The 27,550-nt window shown below is 35.1% G+C and overlaps 1 protein-coding gene across 6 annotated transcripts in view; it reads left to right on the top strand.

Moving 5' to 3' along the window:
* GPHN (gephyrin) overlaps positions 1–23,539 on the top strand; it is a 439,737-nt gene extending 416,198 nt beyond the window's left edge. For all 6 annotated transcript variants that reach the window (XM_054567416.1, XM_054567420.1, XM_054567421.1 and 3 more), the window contains 5 exons: positions 4,548–4,621; positions 8,802–8,866; positions 11,840–11,943; positions 19,598–19,694; positions 22,566–23,539. In XM_054567416.1, coding sequence (XP_054423391.1) covers positions 4,548–4,621; positions 8,802–8,866; positions 11,840–11,943; positions 19,598–19,694; positions 22,566–22,699 — 474 coding nt within the window. In that variant the 3' untranslated portion in view covers positions 22,700–23,539. The remainder of the gene's footprint in view (positions 1–4,547; positions 4,622–8,801; positions 8,867–11,839; positions 11,944–19,597; positions 19,695–22,565) is intronic.
* The last annotated feature ends 4,011 nt before the right edge of the window (positions 23,540–27,550 follow it).

Here is a 27,550-nt window from a genome sequence, read left to right as displayed (position 1 = left end):
CTCTGTCTCCCTTCCCCTCTCTCTAAAAATAAATGAATAAAATCTTTAAAAATAAATAATTTTTTTAATTTTTTAAAGGAAAAGGAAAGGAAAAGATATCCCAAAAAAATTAACCGTAGAGAATTAAAACTGAGATTCTTCACCACATTTTTCTTCAAAGCATTTATTGGGTTGGCCAAAAGGACCATTTAGTTTTTTCTGTAAAGTAAAAGACACATTTTTCACTTTCACCAATATCTTTATTGATTTAGATATTTTGAGTATGTCAGCAGTCTCCTGCTATAGGCTTCTTCTGGTGGGTAGAGGCCAGAGTGCTGCTAAACATTGTCCAATGCATAAGAGAGCCCCAGAGCAAAGAATTATTTGACCAAAATGTCAATAGTGCCAAGAAACATCGCAAACCACTTTTGACACATTTGATCAGTCACAGCACCTTCTCCATACACTGCACAAATCTTTTTTGCATTTCAGTTGCATTTTTACCTTTCTTGAAATAATAGAGGACAATAGGCCAAAAACGTTGTGTATTTTCTTCCCTCTTCAATATTAAAATGGCTACACAAAAGTTCACCAATTTCGATTCTTTTTTTAATGTATACTGATATGAAGCTGTCACAATACAATCTAACAAAATTGTTTCATATGAAGTTAAAGCCAACTAAGCACTACTAGAGCCATCTTACAGAAAAAAACTAAATGAACTTTTTGACCAACCTACCGCTAATTCCTAAGTCAGGGAGACAGGGAAAGTATAATGGTACAGAAGGCCAAGAAGCCAAGCATAAAAGATTAGCTGAGAAATTAATAAAATAAACAGAATTTTTAACAGTCTTAGGGATTCAGAGCCTGCCATGGAGGAGGGGCCTTGACAAATATCTCAGGCTTTCAGTTTAAACCCTTGAGGGCTGTGCTCTAGGAATAAGGACAAACTTTCACCAAGACTGAAATCCTTCCTCGGATTATCTGGATTGCTGATTAGGTCAAGGGTGACCTTAGTTTGTTTACCTTAACTAACTGCCAGAAGAAATTGAACCCTGTCTGGAAGAATATATCATCATCCAGAGCCTCTTTGGTTTTTTTTTCCCCATACATAATGTTTGGACTTCAGTTTTTTAAATTGCCAGCCAAAATGACTAAAAACTAAGAAAGAAAAAGAATATAGAAAAACCCTTAAAAATGATGGACTTTAAAACACTGTAATTGGTATGTTTAATGAAATGACAAAGTGAAGAATTTCACTTGAAAACTAGAATCTACTCATAATAATTCAATGAAAATTTTAGAAAAGGGATGAAAAAAAGCATGAAAGACATATGAGATGTGGTAAAAGGTCTAACAAAGGTATAATTGGAGTCCCAGAAGGACAGGTGAGAGAGTAAGCAGAAGCAACATATAGGAGATATTGGCAGAGAGTTTTCCAAAACCAGTAAGACATATCAAGTCAGAAATTCAGGGAACTCTGCTAATCTCAAGCAGGATAAGTACAAAGAAACCATACTTAATTAATTATAACAAAACTACTGAAAGTCAAGGACAAAGAGAAAATCTTACCAAAGGAAACATTTACTTCAAAGAACCAACAATAAAACTAACAGAAATGATTGAAACAGAAAGGATAGAACTCAGAAAACACTGTAATGGCATTTATAAAGTGTTGAAAGGAAATAACTGCCTGTGTGGAACTAGGTATCCAGCAAAAATTTCCTTCAAAAAATTAAAATAAAAACATTTTTAGTCAAACAAACACTGAGCAGACTCAAACTAAAACAAGTTTTTTAGGCAGACAGATTATGGAAGCATGGAAAATCAGATAAGACTGAAGAGCAAAAGAAAAAAAAGAGTTAATATGTAATTAAATGTAAGTGAGTATTGATTGTATAAAGTAATAGTGCCTTGTGAAGTTTAAAATATATAAAAATATATATTAAATATAAATATTAAGTATATGTCACCTGTACTGTATATGTAGAAAAGATATATTTAATATTTAAGATATATATAGAATGTATGGTATATTACAGCACAAAAAACAGAGAGGAATAAGTGGAGTTAACATGTTTTAAATTTCTTATGTTGTCTGGGAAATGATAAAAATTCCAAATTATGGTAGAGTGTGATTAGTCAATAATGCATGTTGTAATCTAAAATAATAATAAAAGACTCTGTAACTGACAAGCTAATAAAAGAGAAAGAAATTAAAATAACAATAAAAAACTGGTGAATCCAAAAGAAGGAATGAAAGAAGAAAAAAGGAAATAAAAACAGAAGTGAAAAATAGGGAAAAATAGTAGGATGATAGTTTTAAACCCAAATATAGCAGTAATTATATTAAATGTAGGTGGACTAAATCCTTCAATTAAAAATTGACATTCTGGATTTAAATAAACAATGACTTATATGATACTTATAAGCACACCTTTAATTTAAGAGCACAGCTAATTGAAAAGTAAAAGATTAGGGAAAAAATACAATGAAAGGTATTTGGTGAGGCTATTTTGATATCAGAGAAAATTAAGGTAAAAATGATTATTAGATATTAGGAGGAACATTTCATATATTTAAACAGATCAGTTCATCAGGAAAATACAACATTTCTAAATGTATTGTATCTAATAAGATAGCCTCAAAAATAAATAAATAAATAAATAAATAAATAAGTAATCCCTCATCCAGCCCCAGAAATTCAGGGGAGGTTGAGAAGATAACTAAGACTGAGATAAGAGTAGAGTGGAGGAAAGAGGATGGTATAAGAAGTATTCCAGACCGAAGGAAGAATATTTTCAAAGACATGAGACAAAAAAGCTTTAAAACTGAAAGCTGTATAGTCTTGCTAGGAGGGAGAGAGGTAATGAAATTGATTGATTGATTGATTGATTGATCGAGGAATGGGACTGGGTGGGAAGATCACCTGATAAGAGCAATGATTGGCAAAAGAGCTAGAAAATACATGAATCACAGATACAGTATTAAAAAGATGATCCCTAGCTGGTGTGGCTCAGTGGGTTGAGTGTCAGCCTACAAACCAAATGGTCGCCAGTTTGATTCCCAGTGTAGGGCACATGACTGGGTTGCAGGCCAGGTCCCCAATAGGGGGCCCGCAAAATGCAGCCACACATTGATGTTTCTCTCCCTCTTTCCTCTCTCTAAAAATAAATAAATAAATAATTTTTTTAAAAAAATGAGACTTTTCCTGGAAACCAGAAAGTTCTTGAAGTACTATGTAGTGACTTGATGAGAATTGTTTTCAGAAGATACCTCTAACTACTGTGGGGGCAGGGGATGAGTTGGAGGAGAGTAGTACTGCTGACAGAGAGATCTATTTCAGTAATCCAGGTGAGATGATGTTGGCTGAGCTGTGCAGATAGAAAGAAGGGAACCAGTATTAAAAATAAAGTGTCCCGCCCTAGCTGGTGTGGCTCAATGGGTTGAGTGCCAGCCTGCGAACCCAAGGGTCACTGATTCAATTCCCAGTCAGGGCACATGCCTGGGTTGTGGGCCAGGCCCCTAGTGGGGGTTGCATGAGAGGCAACTACACACTGATGTTTCTCTCCCTCTCTTTCTCCCTCCCTTCCCCTCTCTCTAAAATTAAATAAAATCTTAAAATATACATATATGGTTTCCCATAGCTTGTGAAATATTTAAAATTTTACTAGATTACTAGACTAACTCTTGGAGTAGTGAACAAGAAACTCAGCAGTGGATCAAGAGGTTGAGAAGTTTTAAAGACCGCAGCTTTTTTTACTTTCTGTCTGGAAAACCTACTGCAGGGCAGTGTTGCCTTTCATTTCCAAAGATCAGGTTCTGTCAGTTCACTTTGGGCTGGTCATAACTTAAGGTGGTTTGTTTTTGTTAGCGATTGTGCTAACAACTAAACTCCCTTTGCTTTCTGTTTAGACCACCATCCTATTTTTAATTTTTGTTGGTTTAATAAGAAGTGACAATCTGTAGGTAACTGTCCAAGTTGCTCCTGAAGGAATGTACATTATTTTAAATCCATTAAGCAGATTAGTGTAGGATACAGACATGTGGCTTTCCTGCCCAGGAACAATTTCTTAAGCCATATTTGTTAACAACCTTTCTCAGGCATAAAATTCTGTCTTAAAAGAGAGAGGTGGAAGAGGGTATAAGGGAGCTAAATGGTAATGGAAAAAATGCAGTACAAAAAAATTCTTTGTGAGGAAACAAAAAGAGACAATAACCTATCAAGTAATGGTTTATAGGTTAATGTACTTATTTGGTTTGTTATCTAAGTACTCCTACTAGCATGTACTTTCTATGAGGACAGGAACATTGTCTCTTTTGTTCAAGGCTGTATCCCCTGTACCTAGATTGGTACTCAGCATACAACAAGTGCTCAATAAATATATGTTGAATGACTAAATGAAGGACTGAAGAATGAGGGAATATTTCTCTTAAGCAATTCAACTTCACTAAAATAAGATGGTTTTTTATTTTAATCTTATAAATTCATTTTGTCTTCATTTAAAGTTTTGAAAGTCTGGTATTGGAATGTGTGAAAGTAAAGTGATTATTTTTCATATTTGCAGGACTATCTCAAGCAGGTGCTGGACATCGATCTTCATGCACAGATCCATTTTGGCAGGGTTTTTATGAAACCAGGGTATGAAAATAACCTTATTCTCTCATATATGGGGTTGGTTTGGCTTGCTTCGACTAACAAAGCTTTAAATGCTTTCTTTTTATATATTCTATTATGGATTATATATTCTAATAAAAGAAATATTATAGTATTAGAATTCTTTGCACAAGTGTAGCTCCTGTCTGAAAGGGGAATTATCTTCCTTATGAATCACTCAGTTTGATATAAACAAAGCAAAACAAGTTTCCAGACCTTTTTCTCTTTACGTCCCATGTCCGGTTCCCTCTTTCTCTTTTTTTCTCTCTCTCTCTATACAGATTCTTTGTCTCTCTTTAAAAACATTTTTGATATGAAAATTCTGAAACATATACAAAAGGAAGGAGTACAATGAACCTCCATGAACCCATCACCCAGCTTCTGTAACTATCAACATTTTTTCATAATTATTTTATCAGCCTCATCCCTCAGCTTTTTGTGGGGACAGAGGGCTGGATTATTTTAAAGAAAATTCTAGAAATCCCATTTTTGTATACATCTCAAATAATAACAGCAAAAACAGCAGTTCTATGTAATCATAAGGGTATTACCTCACCTAACAAAATATATAATACCTTAATATCTAATGCCCTGATCATATTCAAAATTCTTCTGTGTGTCAAGAAAAAGAATGCCTTCTTATAATTCTTTTGTTTGAATTAGAATTCAGGGTAGTTCACTCATGGTATTTAGCTGTTAAAGAATACTTACTGCCCCCTCCTCTTTTTGTCATGCCATTGGCTTGTTGAAGAAACTGAATCATTTGTCCTAAACAAATGGATTTAGCTAGTTGTTTCCTTGTGGCAGTGTTTAATTTGTTCCACTCTCTCCAGGCTATTCTATAGGCTGGAAATTAGGTCTATAGCCTTGATTAGATTCAGATTCAACTTTTTTTCCTTTTCATGAATACTTCCTAAGTAGGATTTCATACTGCTGCTTACTGCCTCCCAGGAGGAAAGAAAAATAACCACATACTAAGATCTTGCACATCTCCTAAAAACTAATAACTTTTTAAGGAATGACTGAGGGAGGTTCTGTAATCAATTTTAAGTCCTCAAAGAATGCCAGGCATTAGTGTTGATGAAATCTTTGTGTCCATGTCTTTAAGCAATAGTTTAGTTATTCAGACCACCTTCATTCCCTATTCAAAGGCTCGGTGTGTGTGTAGGTGGGCGTTTCATCACTCCTCCATGCTGTCAGGGATGGCAGTAGTGATGCTTCAGTTCAGAATTATACTCTGCCGGGTGCTCGCATGAGCCCTAGAAGAGAGAGGAGGTGAGATTTACCCGTTGTTTTGAGCTATGGGAACTATTAGCATATTCCAGAAGCCTTTCTTAAGTGTGAAGCTCGCCCTCATAAATCTCCCTGACGTATTACTTACTCACGTCAGTTCTAGGACAGAAATCAGGCTTTACCTCCATGATTTTGCCATTTAAGTATGAGGTTAAGATTATCCCTAAAGCTTTCTTCACAACTTGATGGAATTTAGAATTCTTGGTGTTTTATTTCTGTAGTTTCCCCAATATGGCTGCCATTGACAATGTTCTTTTATTATTGAAATTATTAGATTTGGATCATTGTTATTAAGAATATTTTGTCTTAAGCAATTATTGCTATGATATGGGTACACAGGCTTTTTTTATTTTCCTGTCTCTAAAAGCAATACTAATTTGATTAGAATACAGAGGACATCCTGAAACCATGTCAATATGCTTCTCATTAACCCCTAAAATTAAATTCATTATCCCCTTTGCAGTGAGACAGAAGCTGATACTACTTGCCCTCGCTGCTAGAAGAGAATTATTGTGTAATATATATCATTTAAATTAATCTTAGCACCTATAATTTATAAATTTAGTACTCTTTTTATTTTTAGTCTTTTATTCATCACTTGCCTCAACTTTAGGAGTTCATCAGATCCTAACACTTATTCTACTCATTTAAAGTCATAACCCTCTGTGACTAAAGCCTCTGTATAAATTATGCTATGGTCACATCTCAAGAGGAGGATTGAACAATGAGTGTTGAGTTCCAAGGAAATGGCTTCCCAGAGGTTAAAAAAAAAAATCAACTTTGCAGTCTCGCAGTAGAATACTTGTGATAGCAATGCATGATAACAGAATGTTTTCTTCTAATGGAATCTTTTTTAAATGAATGCCTTTAGGGAAATTACAGTACCTGTCTGCAAGGTGCAAAAGATTATTTAAATTGGCTTTAAGTACAGTAGAAAGAAAGTGTTACACATTCCCTCCTCACTCGTATTATGTGTGTTAGTTTGCTATAATAAAGTGTTTTAGAAGGTTTAATGGGCTTCCTTTACCTGGCCAGAATTTTATGCTTGTCTAAAGATAAGATTTTAAATGTAATTGCTGCTTAGGAGAACAAGAACAAATATAAAAGCTCAAGAACAATTTAGCCTTGCTCTTCCCACATACTGTGCATTCAGAATGTAATTAACCTCTTTCATTTTAGACACAGAGATACTCAAAAAAGGCATCTGCAGTATTATCAACCAGACCTACCAATCACAATTTTTATGGGCCATCTACAGTGAACATAGCTGTTTTAAAAATGTACCTTGGAAATTATTTTCATCACACAGTAACAATCATTGCCAAGTAGCCTATAGATAAATCAATATGACAATCTAATCTCATTTCTCTAAAATATAGCAAAGAATCAAAAAGTAAGCAAAAGCCCTCAGAGTAGCCAAAAATAGATGTTACAAAGTCCCTATACAGCATACCCTATGAGAGGAGAGCCTCATCGAATTATGAGCCATACAGTTAGACAAACGTTGGTTCAAATCTTTGTTTCCCCATTTAGTAGCTAAGTGATTTGGGGCAAATTGCATAATCTCTCTGAGCCTTAATTTCCTCATCTATAAAATGGGATGATAATTGTCCCCTCATGAGATTGCTGAGAAAATTAAATGACATAATGGATGCAATGCATGAATGTTTCTTTTAAGATAGTGACTTTTATTGTTGCTATTAGTATTATATTGCAACAATATAACTATTATTACTACTCTCTGGCAGTAAAAATTCTAAAGCAAGCTTTGAGGTTTGAGATGATGACAGTCTAGCATTAAGAGGAGCCAAAGAAAAACACTAGTAAAAAAATAAAATTCAGAATAGAAACACAGCAGTATGTGGTGTGGGGTTATTGTTTATAAGTGAAAAGGAGAGTAGAATAAGTTCATAATGATGGCTATAAATAATCAAAAAATATTATTACTAGAGATAATGAGTGAGTGACCCATTTTTGAAATACCAACCTACAAAAACAGTAAAAATAAAATTAATTGGGATTCTTAAAAGGATAATTTTTCAACTGAATGGAAATTTCAACATTCCCTAAGGATTCTGCATTACTCAAGTTTCATGAATATAATGACAATTGTAGCTGAAATTCTATATAAAGAGTAATCAATAGGAAAAAAATCACTATTCTTAACTGCCCACCTCCACCATGCCTCTCACACTCACTCCTCTCCACACCCTTCCTGCTAAGGATTCCTACCAGAATCTTGAGGAAGCATAATTCAAGAAGTTTTTTAAATTGCTATTGCTTTAATTTTGTTCTAGTTATGGTATGTTATTTATTTTGACATTTCAAAACACTCCCTTCATAGGAGGGAGACTTTTATGTTTATTGCCGAGTACCGTTTTAAAGGGTTGAGAAATACTCATCTTGAGCAATAGGCAGTTATCGGATAGGCATGTATTACTAAGTAGGCTTCTTATAATAAGAATGATTGTTTTGAATTTCCAGCAACAATAATATAGACATCATTAGCTAGACGGGTGGAGAAACTGCAAGACTTGGTATACTCATGCATGACACTGGCAGGAAGGGAAAAAAGTAAGCTACAGGAAACAAGGAAGTTTGGTTACTTAGAGACAGTAGATACTAAAAACAAATTAATTTAAATTTAAATGCTCTTAAAAACAAATTAATTTAAATGCTCAAAGTGTGCTAAAAACAAATTAGTTTAAATGCTCTTGAAACATTGTGGGGTATAAATATTTAAATAATCAACAGAAAAGTATTTTTATATGCTAAGCTTTCTGTATGGAAATCCACATAACAAGAAAACTGGAGTACTGAATTTATTCGTCATACTACCTGGCAGTCACTAACCACCTCTTTTTTTCTCTAGACTGCCAACGACATTTGCAACTTTGGATATTGATGGTGTAAGAAAAATAATTTTTGCACTACCAGGTAAGAATAATTGAAATAGTTTATTTTGCTTTTTGTGGGGAAAAAAAAAAGACCAAAATTGTTTTGAATCCCAGGTGACCAGTATCCTGTCAGAGCACTCAACGTGGATCTGAAAGACCTGGGCTCAAGTCCCAGCTTTGCTTACCTGGAAAACTCACTTAACCTCCCTGAAGGTGTTTCTTCATCTATAAAATGGGGCTAATATCTATTTCACAGGGTTGGTCTGAAGGTCAGATTAGATAGTGTCTTTCAGGGCACATTCCAAGTGGAAGCTGTCCCTGGATCTTTCTGGGGCACCTGCTTTTCTCTATAGGAAAGTGGTCAAAGTTAGCAGCCTAATCACGTCGCACAACTTGAGGTATTGTGCTTAAGGGCCAAAAGGGCCTTGAATAACCCATGCAAATGTGAGAACAAAAAATAAGTCCCAAACTAGAAATCTAAAGAAAAGATATTAAACAGCAAAATGTAGGACTTTAGAATCATTTTTAAAGCCCCAATGTATAAGCATAAAAGAGATTAGATTTCTATCATATAGGAAATTTTAAGAGGGAGAGCATGTAAGTAAAGTAGTCTTCAAAATTTATCTGTAGTAAAGAACTCTTCAGGGCCTTTAATGTATCCTTAGGTAGTCTAAAAACCATTATATATATAAAAAAATGACCCTCTTTATAGCTTTAATTTGCCTAGAAGACACTGTAGACCATCAGTGTAAAAAAAAAAAAACTGTTAGAGGGGGGGGCCTAATTCACCATTACCAGGGATGTATTGTTTATCTACCAAAGGAGTTTTTTTTAAATAATCTATATTCAAATTGATACTTTAATTTTAAATTCTCTCTGTTCAGCCTGAATAAACCAAAAGAGGGCAGCAACAGATTTTTCAGATTGTAGAACCAGCAGAGGTTCCTTTTACAAGGATTTTAAAATTCACAATTTGTATTTCTGCTGTCCCAAAGGCCATGTATTTAAAGCCATTACTAAGCTTGGTAAGTTTTAATGCAGTTTAAAAGTTTTGTGTATCTACTTGCTATTTTCATAATTTCTTAAAATTACTGCATAACACATGTTCACTGTGAAAACATTAGAAAATACTGATAAGCATTAAGAAATTTTATTCATAAACCCCTACCCCCTGAAATAACCAATATTTCCAGTTTTTTATATCAGTCCTTCCAGTCCTATTTTTATAGAGTAATTTTTTAAAGCAATAGCAATTACAGGAATTCTGTAATCATTGTTAAATGAACAGTAGCAGGGGTTTTTTCCCAAAAATTTCCATCTATTTGTATTTTCAGGTAAGAGAAAAGCAATCAATTCTTATTAAGAGTCTGCTATTTACCCTAGCTGGTGTGACTCAGTGGATTGAGCACCAGCCTGGAAACCAAAGGGTTGCTGGTTCGATTCTCAGTCAGGGCACAGGCCTGGGTTGCAGGCCAGATCCCCAGTAGAGGATGCACAAGCGGTGACCACATATTGATGTTTCTCTCCCTGTCTTTCTCCCTCCCTTCCCCTCTGTCTAAAAATAAATAAAATCTTTTTTAAAAAGTCTGCTAATTTGTTGGACAACTCATTTTTCTGTTGAAATAATAAGTATCGTTCATTACGTTTTACAACTTAAAAAACTCTATTCTTAACTACTTTTGTAGGCAGAAGAAAATTAAAGGTATGGTTTTAGCTAATAATAGGCTAAACTCACCATTGCCTTTTACTTTGATGATACAATTAGCATCACATAGCCAGGTCAAGGGAAGCAAAAAATCTAATAGCCCACCACCTATCCCCTGTACATGCATACATATTCACATACAACTGTATAAAAGTATTAATAAAACTCGAATTTTAGAACCAGAAAGGATATTGAGAATCATATAGTTTAACTTTTCATTTTGTGAACAAGTTAATTTAAAACTCAAAAAGGTTTGGAACTTACTATGTCACATAGCTTGGTTAGTTAACATACCACACAAGAAACTAAATCTGTTATTCTTTCCCAGTCATTTATTTCATAACCTCCCTTTCCTCTCTTTAAAGCACATGACATCCCCTGATTTCTTGTTGGAGAGGTTCAGTTGAATTTCTCAAAAATTTTTTATAACTCTACAAGAACTTAGCGTTGTATTAGTCTGCTCAGGCTGCCATAACAGAGTGTCACAGACCAGACGACTGGATCACAGATTACAGAAATTTATTTCCTCACAGTTTTAGAAACTGGGAATCTACAAGCCATATGCGGCAAAGTTCGTTTCTATTGAAGTTTTTCTTCCTGGCTTACAGAAGGCTGCCTTCTCACTATGCCCTCACATGGCCTTTTCTCTGTGCACATACACTCCTGATCTTTCTCTTTTTATAAGGGCACCAATTCTGTTAAATTAGGGCCTCAGCCTTATGACCTCATTTAATTTTCATTACCTCTATAAAGGTCCTATCTCCAAAAGAAGTCACATCGGGGGTTAAGACATCAACAACTGAATGGGAGGAAAAATAACACAATTTAGTCCATGTAGTATTTATCTTCAAGTCCTTCCCATTTTAAATCACTTAGGTTTATTTTTTAAATTTAAAGAAATATCTAGGTAGGAGGGGTTGTGGATAAATTTATTTATGCTTATCCTGTATTCTAATATTTTTATACTGAGCACATATTACTATGGAAATTTTTTAAATAGCAGGTAGAAACTGCTTTAAACTTACCAAGATTAGTAATGGCTAAATGTATGTATAGCTCCAGAAAAGAAATAAATGATGTTAAACAACTTCTTGACATCAGAAGTTTCACTGCTAAACCCAGGGTTGTACATTCTGTGGCATTTGGTTGACTATAGTTCTATTCTGCATCCTTTTGGGTTCAGGGTGATTTAGAAGAGAAAGACAAGTAGCTACCTTTCTCTCTATGATACCTGAAGGTGTAGACAATCATAATTATTTGGTAATTTTTTATGTATATACTATAAATAACTGCTTGGTTGACTTTCAGGGAATCCTGTGTCAGCCGTGGTCACCTGCAATCTCTTTGTTGTGCCTGCACTGAGAAAGATGCAGGGCATCTTGGATCCTCGGCCAACCATCATCAAAGCCAGGGTAATGTTTTCTAATGACCAGGAACTGAAGTCGAAGCCTAGTAACAAATAAGGATATGATCTAGATCCAGAAATATCTAGAATTTTATAGTAGTTTTGAAAACAGAAAGGAAAGGTCCCTTTCCTTTCCCTTCCCACATTACTCCATGAGTTCTAACATGAATAATTTTCTCCAGCAAGAGGTCCATGTGGGAGTGGAGATGTATTGACAAGTGGTCAATAGATGTGGCGGGCACTAACATACCACTAAACCTATGTAGAAGGAGGGGCATATATAAACTCACAGAGGACAGCCATTTACCTGCTTGCTTTTTCCGTAACCTCGCTGATAAATTTTAAGAAAAAGACAAAGGACTAGAAAGAGACTCTAGTGACTCACAAGGAAAGGATGACCATCTTGTTTCAAAAAGGACTAGTATGGCTGAGGAATTACACGTACGGTATAAAAGTTACTTGGAAATTAGAGTCCCCGTCTCTACTGCCACTAACTACAATTTGGTTTTCTACTACACAACTAATTATATAACACGCACTGTATAACTAATGAACAGGTTTATTGGAAATATAAACTATAATACAAATCCATGGCTTTTTTAAGCTTTACTGAGGTAAAATTTATATATAAAAATTACACATATTTAATTTATACATTTTCATGTGTTTGGACATATGCATACATCCATGATACCATTACCACCAAGTCACTAAACATATCTATCACCTCGAAAGCTTCCTCGTGTTCTTACTGGTTTGGTTTGTTTATTTCATGGTAAGAACATTTAACATGACAACTATCCTCTTAACATTTTAAAGTATACAATATCATATTATTACCTATATGTTATACAGCAAGTCTCTAGAACTTATTCACCTTGTATAAAAACTTTATATTCATTGGGCAGAGATTTTCCATTTCCTTTTCCCCTTAGGCCCTGGCAACCAACATTCTAGTCTCTGCTTCTATGAGGTTGACTATTTTAGATACCACATGTAAGCAGAATCATACAATATTTGTCTTCTTGTGACTAACTTATTTCACATAGAATAATGTATTCTAGGTTCATAATGTATGTTGCCAGAAATGCGAGGCTTGATTTTTTTTAAAGCTGAACAATATTTCATCTTATGTATACACATTTTCCTTATCCATTCATCTGATGTACGTCTGGGTTATTTCTATATCTTGGTTATCATGAATAATGCTGCAGTGAACATGGGGATACAGAGATCTTTTTCATTTCAATTTTTTTTGACATATACCCAGAAGTAGAATTGCTGGATCATATGGCAGCTCTTTTTTTAATTTTTCAAGGAGCCTATATGCTGTTTTTCATAGTGATTGTACCACCCTACATTCTCACTAACTGGAGTTTATAAGAGCTCCAGTTTCTCCACCTCCTCATCATTACTTATTGTCTTTTGGTTTGTTTTTCTTTTTTTTAATAATTGCTATCCTAACAGGTTTGAGATGATATCTCATTATAGCATTGATCTGCATTTTTCTAATGATGAGTGATATTGAGCACTCTGTCATACATGTGGTGGCCATTTACATATCTTTTTTGGAGAAATGTCCACTGAAGTCCTTTACCCATTTTTAATCTAGTTATTTGGTTTTTGATATTGAGTTGTAAAAGATTCTTATATATTTTAGATATTAACTGCTTATCAGATGGGTGGTTTGCAAGTATTTTCTCCCATTTCACAGGTTGCCTTTTCACTCTATTAATTGTTTCCTTGGCTGTATAGTTTTTTAGTTTGACATAGTCATACTTGGTGATTTTTGGTTTTGTTGCCTGTGTTTTTGGTGTCAAATCCAATAAGTCATTCTTAAGACCAATGTCAAGAAGATTTTCTCCTATGTTTTCTTCTAGAAGTTTTACAATTTCAGGTCTTAATTTGAGTCTTTAATCCATTTTGAGTTGATCTTTGCGTATTGTATAAGATAGGAGTCCGATTTCTTCTCTTGAATATAAATATATAGTTCTCCCAGTATCCAAACCATTACTTTTCAAGAGCTCCTAATAAATTCAGATATGACAGAATGCTGTGATTGGTTCACAGGAAGAATATAAAAGAGTAAAAGGAAATGTTTATAAAATATTACTCTGAGAATATATAGGATAAAAAAAGTTAAGAAAATTTAAGCTTCAGATATTTTAAGATTGCCCTCCTAAATATTGAGATTTGTAGACTAGTATATAAAGGAGATATTTTCCTTAAAATTTCAGTAAAAGTTCAACTAGATATTTCTGAAATCAAATTTTCTTTAGTTTTTTTTTTTCAATCATCACAGTGGTAGTCTTATTTTAAATTAAGTGGAAAAAAGATAAAAAGCCATCAGTTATTCCAACCAAATCAAAAAGGCCAGAGCCATGAAACTTAGATTTATACATTTAAATTAGTGATTCTGAATCTGCCCATTATTTTCATATTTGCCAAATTTAGGAAATAAGGAAAACCCATACAGTTACAAGGGAAAAAAAGAGTACTTCTCTTTGACTTTCCAAAGCTACCATGAATCTTTTTATTTCTCATTTTGACATCCACTCTCTCTTCTTTAAAACTGACATTGTGGCAGTGATTTGTTCTGAGAACATAGTGCTCTGCAAACAAACTGAAGCTTAGTACATTCATCGCTCATGATGCTTCTCATTCCTGTCAGCCCATGGAATTGAGAACTGGTCTAAGAATCAGATAGACTCCTTTCCCCCACAGAGCAGTGTCACTGGGGCTCAGAAGGAGTCATCAGTATGCCTGGCTGCTTACCTCTTTTGTTTTAACTTCCCAAATCACCCCACATTGTTCCTGACTTAACTGCCACTTTAAAACATGATCCACTTCACTTACGTGAAACATGGTTAAAGCTTATTGTCTCTGTTTTTTGACCATCGGAGATGCAGCTTACAGACACCTCTTATTACCCTTCTCCAAAACCTTTGCTCCAGTCACAGCCTCTCTTGAGTTCCTGCTGCTTTGGGAAAGTAAGGTGGATATTAAATGCTGGCGTCAGGAACTCCCACTGCTGCACTGTGATGTAGCTGTCCTATGGGTAGGGCAATGCTGTACTATATTAAAAGGTGAGCACAAAAAACATCATCCTCTTATATCAACACATTCTAAAGAGCATCAGTTTGGGATAAACATTTTCCCTGTTTCCTTGGTCAGATATGGTTAACGTTGAAATACTTCTGATTTTTAATAGACAATCAGAAACATAATTCTAGCAATTCATCAAATAGAATCATTGACCTAATGTTTCCACAAAAGGACATCCTGTCATGTGTTTCCTTATTATCCCATCAAAGCACCCTGTGCTGCCCCTTGTTCTCAACTGTTTTCACTAGAATCATATCGGAGGTAACCCCTTCTAGTAGTAACAGCTCACCTCATGTCAAGCATTTATTAAGAGAAGGAAAGGGGAAAATACTTTCATCTCCCATGGGACCATGCCAGCATGTCCTAGGTACAAGCATGTTGGAACCTCACTAGACTATTCTAATTTGTCCACCTTTCCTCTTCTCTTCAACGTTAGTGTCCAGCATGGTATAAGAACTTGATTAATGCATTCTGACTGATCCTATAAACAATAAAATGCAAAGCATTTCAACAAAATGTTTATATTGTTTGAAAATTGCTAATGTGTTTGCAGTTGTCAAGAGAAATGTGATTGTTCATTGTGACAAAATCAGTCATTGATCAACAAGAGATTATGGAATGCTTGTTATATGAGAATATTATGACCTGTGGATCAAAAACAGATATTGAAAATGATAAAACTGTCCATAATTTATAAGAAATATATAAAGAGCATCTCATATATTTATATATAAAAAGAGCATCTCTTATATATTTATAAGAAATATATAAAAGAGTTATAATGGTGGCTCCAACATTATAACCCTTGGCATATTTAACAGCTTCCCTTCTACTAATCTTGCCTCCTCTTAAATCTTTCTTCTCTCTAACTTCAATCATATCAGCATCACAAATTAAAATCCTTCAGTGCTTCCCATGACCCCAGGGTTAAATACAAACTGCTCAAGTGAGCATAGAAGGCCCTCCATCTGTAGCTCTGTTTTCCTCTCCAGCTCACCTGCTTCCCATTCTGCACTGTGACCATATCAAGCTAATTACTACTTCTGCAGTGGACAGGAGAGGCCCTGCCTGTGCCTGTGTTTATTCTCCTTCCTAGAAGGTTCTCCCCTAACCACCACCATCTCCTTTCTCAGCTTAGAAAATTCCTTAGTCATAAGACTCAGGCATCACATCCCCTGGTAAGCCTTTCTCAGCGTACCAAAGAAGGGTTGACAACTTACTTCTTCATGCCCTTTTATACCACATAAAAAGCTCTGTGACAATATGATTACATTGTATTTGCAATTAGTTGTTTACTCTGTGTGAGAATTCTTTGAGTTCACTTCTCTATAAAATGGGCAAAGGGAAAAAAAGGAAGGACAAAATATATCTGCTTTTCTAATTAAAAATTTTATGTTTTGGAGCACATTTAGGTTTATAACAAAATTATAGAAAGTGGAGAGTTCCCATATACCTCCTGTCCTCGCACACGTACAATCTCCCTTACTATTGATACCCTGCACCAAAGTGGTACATTTGTTACAATAGATAAACCTACTTTGTCACCCAAAGTCCATAGTTTACATTAGGGTTCATGTTGGTGTTCTATATGCTATAGGTCTTGACAAATGTATAATTACATGTATCTGTCATTATAGTATCATACAGCATAGTTTCACTGTCCTAAAAACCTTCTCTGTCTGCCTATTTATCCCTCCCTCCCCACTAACCCTTGATCTTTTTACTTGTTCCCTAGTTTGGCCTCTTCTAGAATGTGATATATTTGGAATCATACAGTATTTAGCCTTTTCAGATTGACTTTTTTCACTTAGTAATATAAATTTAAGATTTCTTCATGTCTTTTAATGGCATGGTAGCTCATTTCTTTTCATGCTGAATAATATGCCTTGTCTAGATATATCATATTTATCCATTCACCTGCTGAAGGACATCTTGGTTGCTTCCAACTTTTCGCAGGTATGAATAAAGCTGCTATAAACATTCACATATAGGTTTTTGTGTAAACATAAATGTTCAGTTCATTGGGTAAATATAAAGGAGCACAGTTACTAGACTGTATGGTGGAAGTATGTTTAATTTTGTAAGAAAGTGCCAAGCTGTCCTCCAAAGTGGCTATACAATTTTGCACTCCTGCCAGCAGTGAATGAGAGTTCCTGTTCCTCCACATCCTTCACAGGGTTTGGTGTGGCCAGTGTTTTGGATTTTGGTCTTTCTGGTAGATGTGTAATGATATCTCTTTGTTGTTTTAATTTGCAATTTCCTAATGACATATGATGGCGAACACCTTCTCATATGCTTACTTACCTGTATAGATCTTCTTTGGTGAGGGATCTGTTCAGGTCTTTCGCCCATTTTTAATTAGGTTGTTCTTTTTATCATTGAGTTTTAAGAATTCTTTGTATGTTTCAGATAATAGACCTTTATCAGAAAAGCCTTTCACAAATATTTGTTCCCAGTTTGTGTGTTATCTTGTGATTCCGTTGACCTTTATTTTCCTAATTCTTTCCCTTAGACATTTTTATATACAACATGTCATATAATACTACACTAAGTAATACAATTTTATGCCTTGAATGAGTACTGTGTGCCAGGAAAATATGCAAAGGAAACAGTCCTAGTCCACAGCCCTCTGCCCATTTTGAATGAAGGGAAGAAGTCATCAGAAGTGAAACACCAACCTCTTCCAATGTTTTTTCACCAAAAATTGTGTCTGTGTTTACTCATAGTACATCATTCTTGCAAGCATTGAATCTCACAGCGAATAGGTGCTTTCTTAAGCTTAAGTGGTATAATTAATATACCAGAACTATGATGTCAGTATGACTGAACATATTGGTTAATGAAGCATTCTTCATTTCAGTGAAATACCATAAAATCTAATCAGTTGGATCTTTTGCTAGAAAAGGAACAACTGTTTGTGAAGCTATGAAAAAATTTAATTCACTTCGATTTGATGCAACTGATTCTTGTTCCTTAATTTACTGTAATATAAATACCTCCTTTAAAACAAACAACCCCATTTTGTAGATGAACAAACCTGTATAGGAAAGCAAAATAACTTGCTAGTACAGCCACCAGTTAGCAATAAACCTGGAAGTAGAACCTAGGTGTCAGGTATCATCTTACTTGAACTTCTGTTCCGCTATACTACCATGAGCTAATCAGTGCACTGTTAGGGGGAAAACCTTGCTTAAACATTTAGCAAGTCACACAGCCATGTGAATACTCCTTTGTAGGTTAGTACTGGAGAACGCACATACACACACATACACAGAGAGAGATTGAAAGGGATTTTTGCCCTCAGGTAAGCACCGAATAATTAAGGGATAATGGCAAGTTAAACCCCAATAGATAGGAAATAGACTATAAACATAAGCAAGATTAAGTGAAAGAGTGGAGTGTGATTTAATCAAAGAAAACACCCTAGAATTAAATTTTATTCTGGATTCCAGAGGAAAAGCATGGATTGTCAGAGTGAATGATTAGAATGCTTAAAAACATAGTAACCAATATGGAACAGAGATAGACTTACTTGAATCAAAATTCCCAGTTTTAATGGTAACATTTGATCTATGCAATATCTGTGTTAGTTGAATAAAGCCTTTCCAGATCATTTTAAGTGAGAGTATCTTAAATGATTATTATGCTAATAAAAAATGTTAATTCTTGTGCACTGGAACAAGTCTTATTTTCATTAATATTAAGCTAATCTTTGGGTTATTGTCCATAATTATATACTGTATAAACTTGTTGAAAGAATACCTTTTAGGACCTGCTACTAACACATTATCATATTAACTTATCAGATTTCAGTGTGAATTTAATAACATTTAAAAAGCAATGGCTTGAGTTTAAAGGTTGATTGGTCATTCTATGCCATGTATGTGAACTGAAGTTGGTATGATAGGAAGGACTTTACCCATGTTAGAAGAATATGAAAGATGTAATTTCATAGCAAAGACTCATTCAGAGGAATTCTTTTATTACCAGTGATGCGGCTAAACCAAAACTTGTTGTAATGACTACCTTTAGTTAGCTTAATGAGCTTGTGTATCAGTATTGAAACATTAGGGAAATATTCAAGAGAGAAAGAAAGTAGCTCTCTTATATTGAGGATAAGTATATGAAGGGGTAGCTGAACAGCACCTCGGAAAATATTTACTGTATATATGGATGGACAGATAAATGGACATACAGATAAATGGATATAGATCTTGTTTTTTTTGTTTAGGTCTGCCTCCTTTATTTTCAATGTTAAATTTTTTGAACTCATAGGTCAGAGGTATCTGTCCTGACAACCCATAATATTAGACTTCAAAAATAGACCTTATCTTTTTCACTTGCCTGTACCACCAATATGAAAACCAACTTCTTGGTTCTTTTCATCAGAGCAGCTCTGGACTTTCTGTATTAAGAACATAAGGTGGCAGTGGTGGAAACAGCAGATATTCACTGTTTTCTATGTCCATTGTATTCTTTGCACAACCTCCACCACCCTGTAGTTTTAAGAAATGGTCAAGTGACCAATTTGGTTTATTTTCCTCTTTATTCCATAGTTATCATGTGATGTAAAACTGGATCCTCGCCCAGAATACCACCGATGTATACTAACTTGGCATCACCAAGAACCACTGCCTTGGGCACAGAGTACAGGTTAGTCATTTACACCTGAAGGTATGTCCATGCACCAATCCTGCTGAAACACACATGTATGTAAGAGGTCTGCAGAAGGTATCCAGCCATCTAATATGAAAACTAGAGATATTTATTGATAAGAAACAAGATACAAGAAACATTGTACATAGGAAAATGAAACCTCAGTCTCCTTCAAAGTAGGCACCTTGGGACCTCACACAGTTCTCCCAGTTGCCATCAGCTGCCCTGTCATGTTTTCCTGAATCTCAATGACAGTCTGAAATCTCTTCCTTTTCAAAGGTGATTTTTAGTTTTAGGAAAAGCCAGAAGTCACAGGGCACCAAATCTGGGATGTAGAGGGTCTGAGTCACCCGGTGATTTGATGTTTCACAAAAAAACTGCATGAGACGTGATGCACGAGCAGGAGCATTGTCATGATGAAGCTGCCGATCACCAGTTGCCCATAGCTGTGAGCTTCTGAATCATCCAGATAGTTTCTGTGCAGAGGAATGTTCAAGCTTAACACAAAATCTGATGCAGATTCATTGCTCTACTTGCTCAGTCATTTTGAATCTGACAGCCACACGGTATAGATGCTCACTCAATGGCATCTACCACCTACACTGACCAGTACAGTAAAGTTGACATTAACACATGCGCATTCCAGTCCACTCTCCTTGGCTGCCAGGTTTCATTGATGTCACACAAACCATTCTCGTTTTATTAACAATGGCTGGACTTTTGGGGGCAGACCTTGTATATAACCTCCTTCCTTGGCTATACCTAATTTGGAATTATTATACATTTTCCTTTTTGGAAGATTAGATGAGTTAAATTTTCCTGAACAGTATAGCATAACAGGATAACAATAGTAAAATAATAATAATAAAGGTTTTGTTATTCCATGGAGCCATGTTTTCTAGATAAGCATTTGAAATACAAATCTGGAATTACAAAAGATTTTTATCTATTTGTTCAACCAGTAAGTTCTGAGCATAACTTTGGTTGCAGGAAAAGGAGGGATTGTGGCTATGCCACCCTGAAATGTGAGATTAAAGCCCAATTATGTGATTCTCTATAGCCACTAGTATACCCTAGATGTTGGTAAAATTTAAGGAGTGAGAAATCAATACTGGTATTTTGAGTCCCATAGTTAACTCCTCTAGACTCGAAACTTTTATCTCCAACTTTTCTGACCATATTTTACCTAACTTTTATGTGACTCAGTAAAATTGCATTGCCCTTTAAACAATAGTCCTATCAAGTGTATATATCAACTAACACCATGACTAAGTGCGTGGGTCTTGCAATCAGACACTTGAATTCAAATTAGCCACCAAGTAGTCGGTAGGACCCTAAGCAAGTTACTTCAAATCTTTTGAGTCTTGTAAGAATGAGAATTAAATAAGCTGGTTAAGTGAATTGCCTACCACCTTGTCTGTCACTTAGTAAATACTACCAAAGGAATGGTAGCTGTTGCTATTATTATCATTATTATTTTAATAGGGGTTTTTTTTTTTTGCACATAAAGGGTTTATTTTAAATGTTTTAAGGATAGGATAGAGTTATATCATAATTATAAAATCACTTACAGAATTAACTGATTTTTATTGTTTATATTTCTAAATGCAGAGAACAGGGAACTGTGTACACATTATATAAAATAAAATTAAAATTAAAAATAAATTCAAGCTTGAAAGATGAGGTCATTACCTAATATTGAAATGCGAACATGAAGACCTCTGAACTATACACATTTGTTCAAACTGCAGTACAATGATGGAAAATACAAAAAGAGCAGCATTTCCAAGGAATCACAGACATTTTGACCATAATTATTTGTTCCTGTTTTGTTTTTGGAGAGGTTTCTTTTTTTTTTTTTTTTAAGACAATCAGCTTAAGAATGTTTCAGGCACTACAGTTTGTGACAATCAGAATAGTTTTCTAATGGGTCCACAGTGTTCAGAGATTCTAGGCCAATGCACTTCGGGATTTGGCGCATAGAGCAATAATAGAAATGGAATCTGGTCTAGCAGAACTGTGATTGTTTTAAAATGCACAGTCCCTTCAAACGCTGCATGACACAAGTGAAAAGTCACCCTCTGTTGGCACTACGTCTGCTTCAGCTGTGCATTTTATCCTATAACCACTAAGACAACACAGTAAGCAAATATTACAGAAAACTGAAAACAAGTAAAAATGAAGATAGAAAATGAAAAACCTAAATATCTTTAACATGCATTTTTCATTAATCACATTGAGCATTATACTGAGCATAGAGCATGAAAAAACGATGGTCTGCTTTTAAAGTTTTCCTCTGAAGCTTTCTGTAGCAGCCAGACATCACACGCACACCCACAGGACACAGTAATACTATAGCAGGTCAATGAGGAAGGCCGATATATTTTATACGGAGATTCGTGTCTCGTGTTGCCACAAGTCCCATGATGATTTTGCAAATTAATGTTGGATTTCTAGGACAAGGAACCAACATTCAGATAGCAAGAAAATGCAAGCAATGCATGCAAATCTGAAACATATTTTAATAGGTTTTAAGAAGCCTCTCTTTGCAGACACACACAACATTTCAGCCTGAAGAGAAATTCTTTGGTATTTGCATAATGCTATAAAATCCTGGTTTTATTCTTATAAACAAAAGAATAAATAATTTCTAATTATTTTTAATTTCTAATGTTATTCTTAGAGGTAATCAGGAAAGTTGTAGGATATAACAGCAAGGCTACCTGAGAAAGGTACTGGGAAGTCTGATCATCTTTCTTCCTCGTGAAGACCTGCTTCTATTCACGGGTTCTTTGAAAAGAACAGCAAGAGCTCTTGATGTATCCACTGTGATGCTTGGGCTGCTGTAATGAGAGTATTTCTTTCTAGGTAATCAGATGAGCAGCCGTCTGATGAGCATGCGCAGCGCCAATGGATTGTTGATGCTACCTCCAAAGACAGAGCAGTACGTGGAGCTCCACAAGGGCGAGGTGGTGGATGTCATGGTCATTGGGCGACTATGATGGTCACCGGCGGGAGAAAGCTTTGATGCATGTCCACATATCATTGACTGTATCCTGTAATATGCAACGGCACAGCTAGTTTTTCTGATTTGGATAAAAGTTGATCTGTATAGTCAACATCTTGAACTATATTTCAAAAGAATTTAATTACCTTTTAAAGAAAAAACACCTAAAAATAAATCTTAACAGACAACTCTATTCTGATTATATCAAAGCAAATTTTTCCTTTCTCGCAAATTGCTTTGTGTGTTCAATGCTAGGTCTGATAGCAATAGCTTTTAGTAGACAGCAGTAGGTGCCTGCAGAACTTGTGTTTTTCTCATCTTTAAACAACTACTTATGCTCTTAAATCAAGGCTGTCTGCTTATTTATACTAGCGTAGGCAACACTTGGATTTCCCTTCTTAGTATGCTTCATAACCGCTTTACAGAGAGCTTTTGCTTGTTCTTTACCATGTATCTCGTGTTTATGTGCACAGTGCCAAAAGGAGAGTGACTGGGGAGGCCCGGCCCTGCCTCAAGGAGAGCCATCCCTCCCAGAGCTGCCAGGGAGGTTTCTCACCCCAGTAGCCTCGTGGCACAGTACTCTTGGGCAGTAACTGGATACCTTTTATTTGAACAAACAAACTGGGGGAAAAATGCTTCCTTAAGTGCTGACAGCCTTTTTAACCAATACATTTAAAATTGTACAGAACAAAAAATAAAATCAAAGACTGATCTTGTACAGATATTAGTGTTACCAGCATTCATGTGGAAATCAAGAGCAAAGACAAAATAATGTTAAACAACTCTGTACTATAACATTTTCTGTAATGATACTGAAACTTAATGAATAAAAAAATCCTTGATCATTATATAAAAATTCATTGTGTTGGCTTTGTTATTTAAAAAAAGAACATTGTCATGCATTCTGACAGGGTTCAGCCTGGAAAGAAGGCATATTTAAGATGACTTAGCAAGGTTAAGTGATATAAAGGAGATTTAAAATGTGATATAAGTACATTTTACTGCAGTATTGTGACCTGAAGAATTGTGAAAATACAGATTAGAAAGCAGTAGAAAACCTGCAGTTGGTCTGCCCTTTCCAGTCATAGCTAGAAACTAACAAGCAAATTTAGAGGAAAGATAGATGATAATTTAGGAGGAAAAAACTAAAATCTTATTTTAGATGCCATAAAAAACAAATTTCAAACATCTATGAATGAGAAAGTTTGAGGTGAGTAGAAATGTTTTGATCATGTTAGAAAAGAAATGAGAAATGGGAAAATTCTGTGCTGATCATAGAAGATGCAACAAATGAAATATACTCTCTCCACATGGCTCCTTTAATAAAAATTTAGGAGCAGTTTTCAAATGGTGAAAGCAGGAGACACTGACTATGCTGTAGCGTATACTGAATAAAGCAAACAAATATTGAACTCCTACTAAATAAGATGCCAAATGATGATGATGAATAAAGCCAAGTTGTAAACAACAAATATTTTACACTAATACTTGGTATTTCCAGAGTTGAAAATAAAGTGTTCCATATTTTCAGGTTTTTTAATGTTTGCAATTAAAGAAGATAAGGTTAGTTAATAGAGGTCAAATGAAAGATCATGAACAGTGCTTTACCCACATTCATTTAGAAAATACTTACTGATCATCCAACATGCATTTGGGTACAAGGTATATCGTGCTACTATTTACAAAGATGAATAGAGGTAGTAGCTAACATTAAACTCCATCAAGGGAGATAATAAAAACACATACAAGTTACCATAATACTTGGTATGTTTGATACTTGAAAATTCATGGTACAGTATGTAGAATGTGATAAATTACATAATTCAGATTTAAAGAGTTGGAGGAGTTCAAATGATAATCTCCTACAAGGTAAGTTTTCAAGGGATAAGATGGCATTTTAATGGATCTTAAAGGAAGTGTACAGTTTTAAAGATGACGCAAGAAGATGGTTATTCCAGAAATAATTATGGGCAATTAATAATCATTTTATTATAAAATGTAAGCTCTTCAAGCATAAGAATTTTTATTTCTTTTATTCACTTACATGGTCCTCTAGTCCTTAGAAGATTTCCTGGCATATGTATATAAATGCAAGCATCAGTAAATATTTGCCCAATGAAATACATTATATAGAACTTACTCTATGCCCAGCAATGTTCATTTGTTTCATTTTCACGATAACCCTGTAAAGATTATTATTTCTATATTACGAATTAGGAAATTAAGGCACAGAAAGGTTAAGCAACTTGTCCATGGTCACACAGTTAGTAAGAGGAGGAGCGAAGATTTGAATTTGGCGATCTGGCTTCCGGGCCCACACTCAAATACTGAGCTATAGAAACAGAAGTGGCAGAGAAGAGGTCAGGGCCATTGGGAGCATCCTGGTTTGGAGTGTTGGAGGGAAAAGGCCATGAGAGGAATGAAAGGACATTCTGCAGAAGAAAAGGAACTGGGCAGAGCAGTGTTCCAAAAACCAAGGAGGAGTTTCCAAAAGGAAAGAAAATCAACTGTGAAAAAACAACGTCAAGAAAGATGATGGTTCAGGAAGATTTAGTGATTAGGTAATTATTTGTCAGCTACAAGAGGGCAATTTGAATAATGGGCTGAGGGCAAAAGCCAGATTGCAAAATAGAAACCATGAATACAAATGCTTTGGAATTTGTGCATAAGAAGGATAGACACAAGATGGTAGCTTGAACTGATAACAAGATAGAGGAAACATTTTTGTTTGAGGGTTTTGAGAACAAAGAAACAGTAGTGGGCATATTACAAATGCAAAAGGAAGTTCCCAGATGGAGAAAGGGGAAGGAAGGGCTGGATTTAAGGACCCTAGTGGGCCACCCAGCCTAGAGAAGAAAAGAAACATTTTTCCTTCTGAGTTAGAAAAGGGAAAAATATGAACATATTTGTAATAGATACAAAGGAAATTTATTTATTTTTAAATTTATTTACTTTTTAGAGAGAGGGGAAGGATGGGAGAAAAAGAAGGAGAGAATTATTAATCAGTTGCCACTTGTATGCTCCCTGACCAGGAACCAAACCTACAACCCAGGCATGTGCCCTGACCAGAAATTGAGGCGGTGACCTTTCAGTTTGCAGGACGATGCCCACCCAACTGAGCCACCCAGTCAGGCTATTTATTTATTTTTTAATTGAATTTATTGGGGTGACATGGGTTCATATAACCATACAGGTTTCCATTGTACAACTCAATAAAATATCATCTGCATACTGTATCGTGGACCCATCGCTCCAAGCAAAGTCTCTTTCCATCCCCATTTTCCCATTCTTCGCCCACCTCCACTCCACCCCTCCTTTCCCTCTGGCTATCACCACGCTGTTGTCTGTGTCTATATGACATATCACATATAAATACACACATACACACATATTTTCTTTTGCTTAATCTCTTCATCTTCTCTCATCCAGCTCTCCACCCCCCAACCCCTGGACAGCTGTCATGTGTTTATGCCTCTGTTACTACTTTGTTCATCAGTTTATTTTGTTCATTAGATTCCACATATAAGTGAGATCATACATTTGTATTTCTCTGACTGGCATAATAATCTCCAGGTCCATCCATACTGTCGCAAAAGGTAAAATTTTCTTTTTTTCTTTTTTAATGACTGGCAGTATTCCATTGTGTAAATGTACCACACCGTTTTTGTCCACTTATCAACTGATGGGCGCCTGGGCCATTTCCAGCTCTTGGCTGTATCTTGGCTATTGCAGAATAATGCTGCAATGAACATAGGGGTGCATATACGAGTATTCTTTTGAATTAGTGTTTCAGGTTTCTTCCAATATATCCCCAGAAATGGGATCACTGGGTCATAAGGCAGTTCCATTTTTAATTTTTTGAGGAAACTCCACACTGTTTTCCACAATGGCTGCACCAGTCTGCATTCCCACCAAGAGTGCCCGAGGGTTCTGTTTTCTCCACATCTTCCTTTGCCAGCACTTGTTCATTGATTTATTGATGATATCCATTCTGACAGGTGTGAGATGGTATCTCATTGTGATTTTAATCTGCATCTCTCTGATGATTAGTGACAATAAACATTTTTTCATATGTCTATTGTCCATATGTAGGTCCTCTTTGGAGAAGTGTCTATTCAGGTCCTTGTTCATTTTTTAATTGGGTATTTGTCTTCTTGGTGTTGAATAGTGTAAGTTTTTATATATTTTAGAAATTAACCCCTTATCATTGGTATATATGTTCTCTCATTTAATTTATTTTTTTCTCTAATTTAAAAGTTAAGTTTCAATGAAATGGTTCTTCTTGACTCAGTGGAAGTCTCAATGCCATTTAATCTATTTGCATTTATTTAACCAAAATTATTTTAGAAGTACACATATATGATGTATTATATTCTTTATTTTAGGTGTTAATATTAAAATAAAAGACTATATAAAATGATTTTAGATTCTTGTTTATTGCTGTGTGGAAGTTAAGCAGCTTCTTTTTAACCTGCTTTTTTGGTTCTATATATGGGTTGTTTCAAACCATATCACACAATAAAAAAAAAATGTAAGCAAATTAAGTTTACCAAGTAAATGCTATTAAGTGGTGTTGCATATTGTAGCAAGTGGATTCTTTGAATGGCTTTCATTTTTTAAATTATTTGCCAACAAAACTTTGTGGCTATAACCCATAGCGAGCTCTGGATCTTCATGAAACCTTAACAAGGTAAGTTATTGTTATTCCCAGTTAAAGAAAGGGAAGGTTTATGTAAGTGCAGAATTCAAAGCAGATAAGCTATGTAGCTTGTTAGTTCAGTGATGACTGGATTCAAGTTAAATAATACACTGTATTTTAACATGCCTATAAGTATTAAGCCCAACT

This window comes from Pteronotus mesoamericanus, unplaced genomic scaffold (genome assembly GCF_021234165.1).
Source record: "Pteronotus mesoamericanus isolate MK-2021 breed Mesoamerican mustached bat unplaced genomic scaffold, CSHL_Meso_final contig_182, whole genome shotgun sequence".
Lineage (NCBI taxonomy): Eukaryota > Metazoa > Chordata > Mammalia > Chiroptera > Mormoopidae > Pteronotus > Pteronotus mesoamericanus.
Note: the sequence above shows the minus strand (reverse complement) of the source record. Positions and strands in the feature narration are given on the sequence as shown.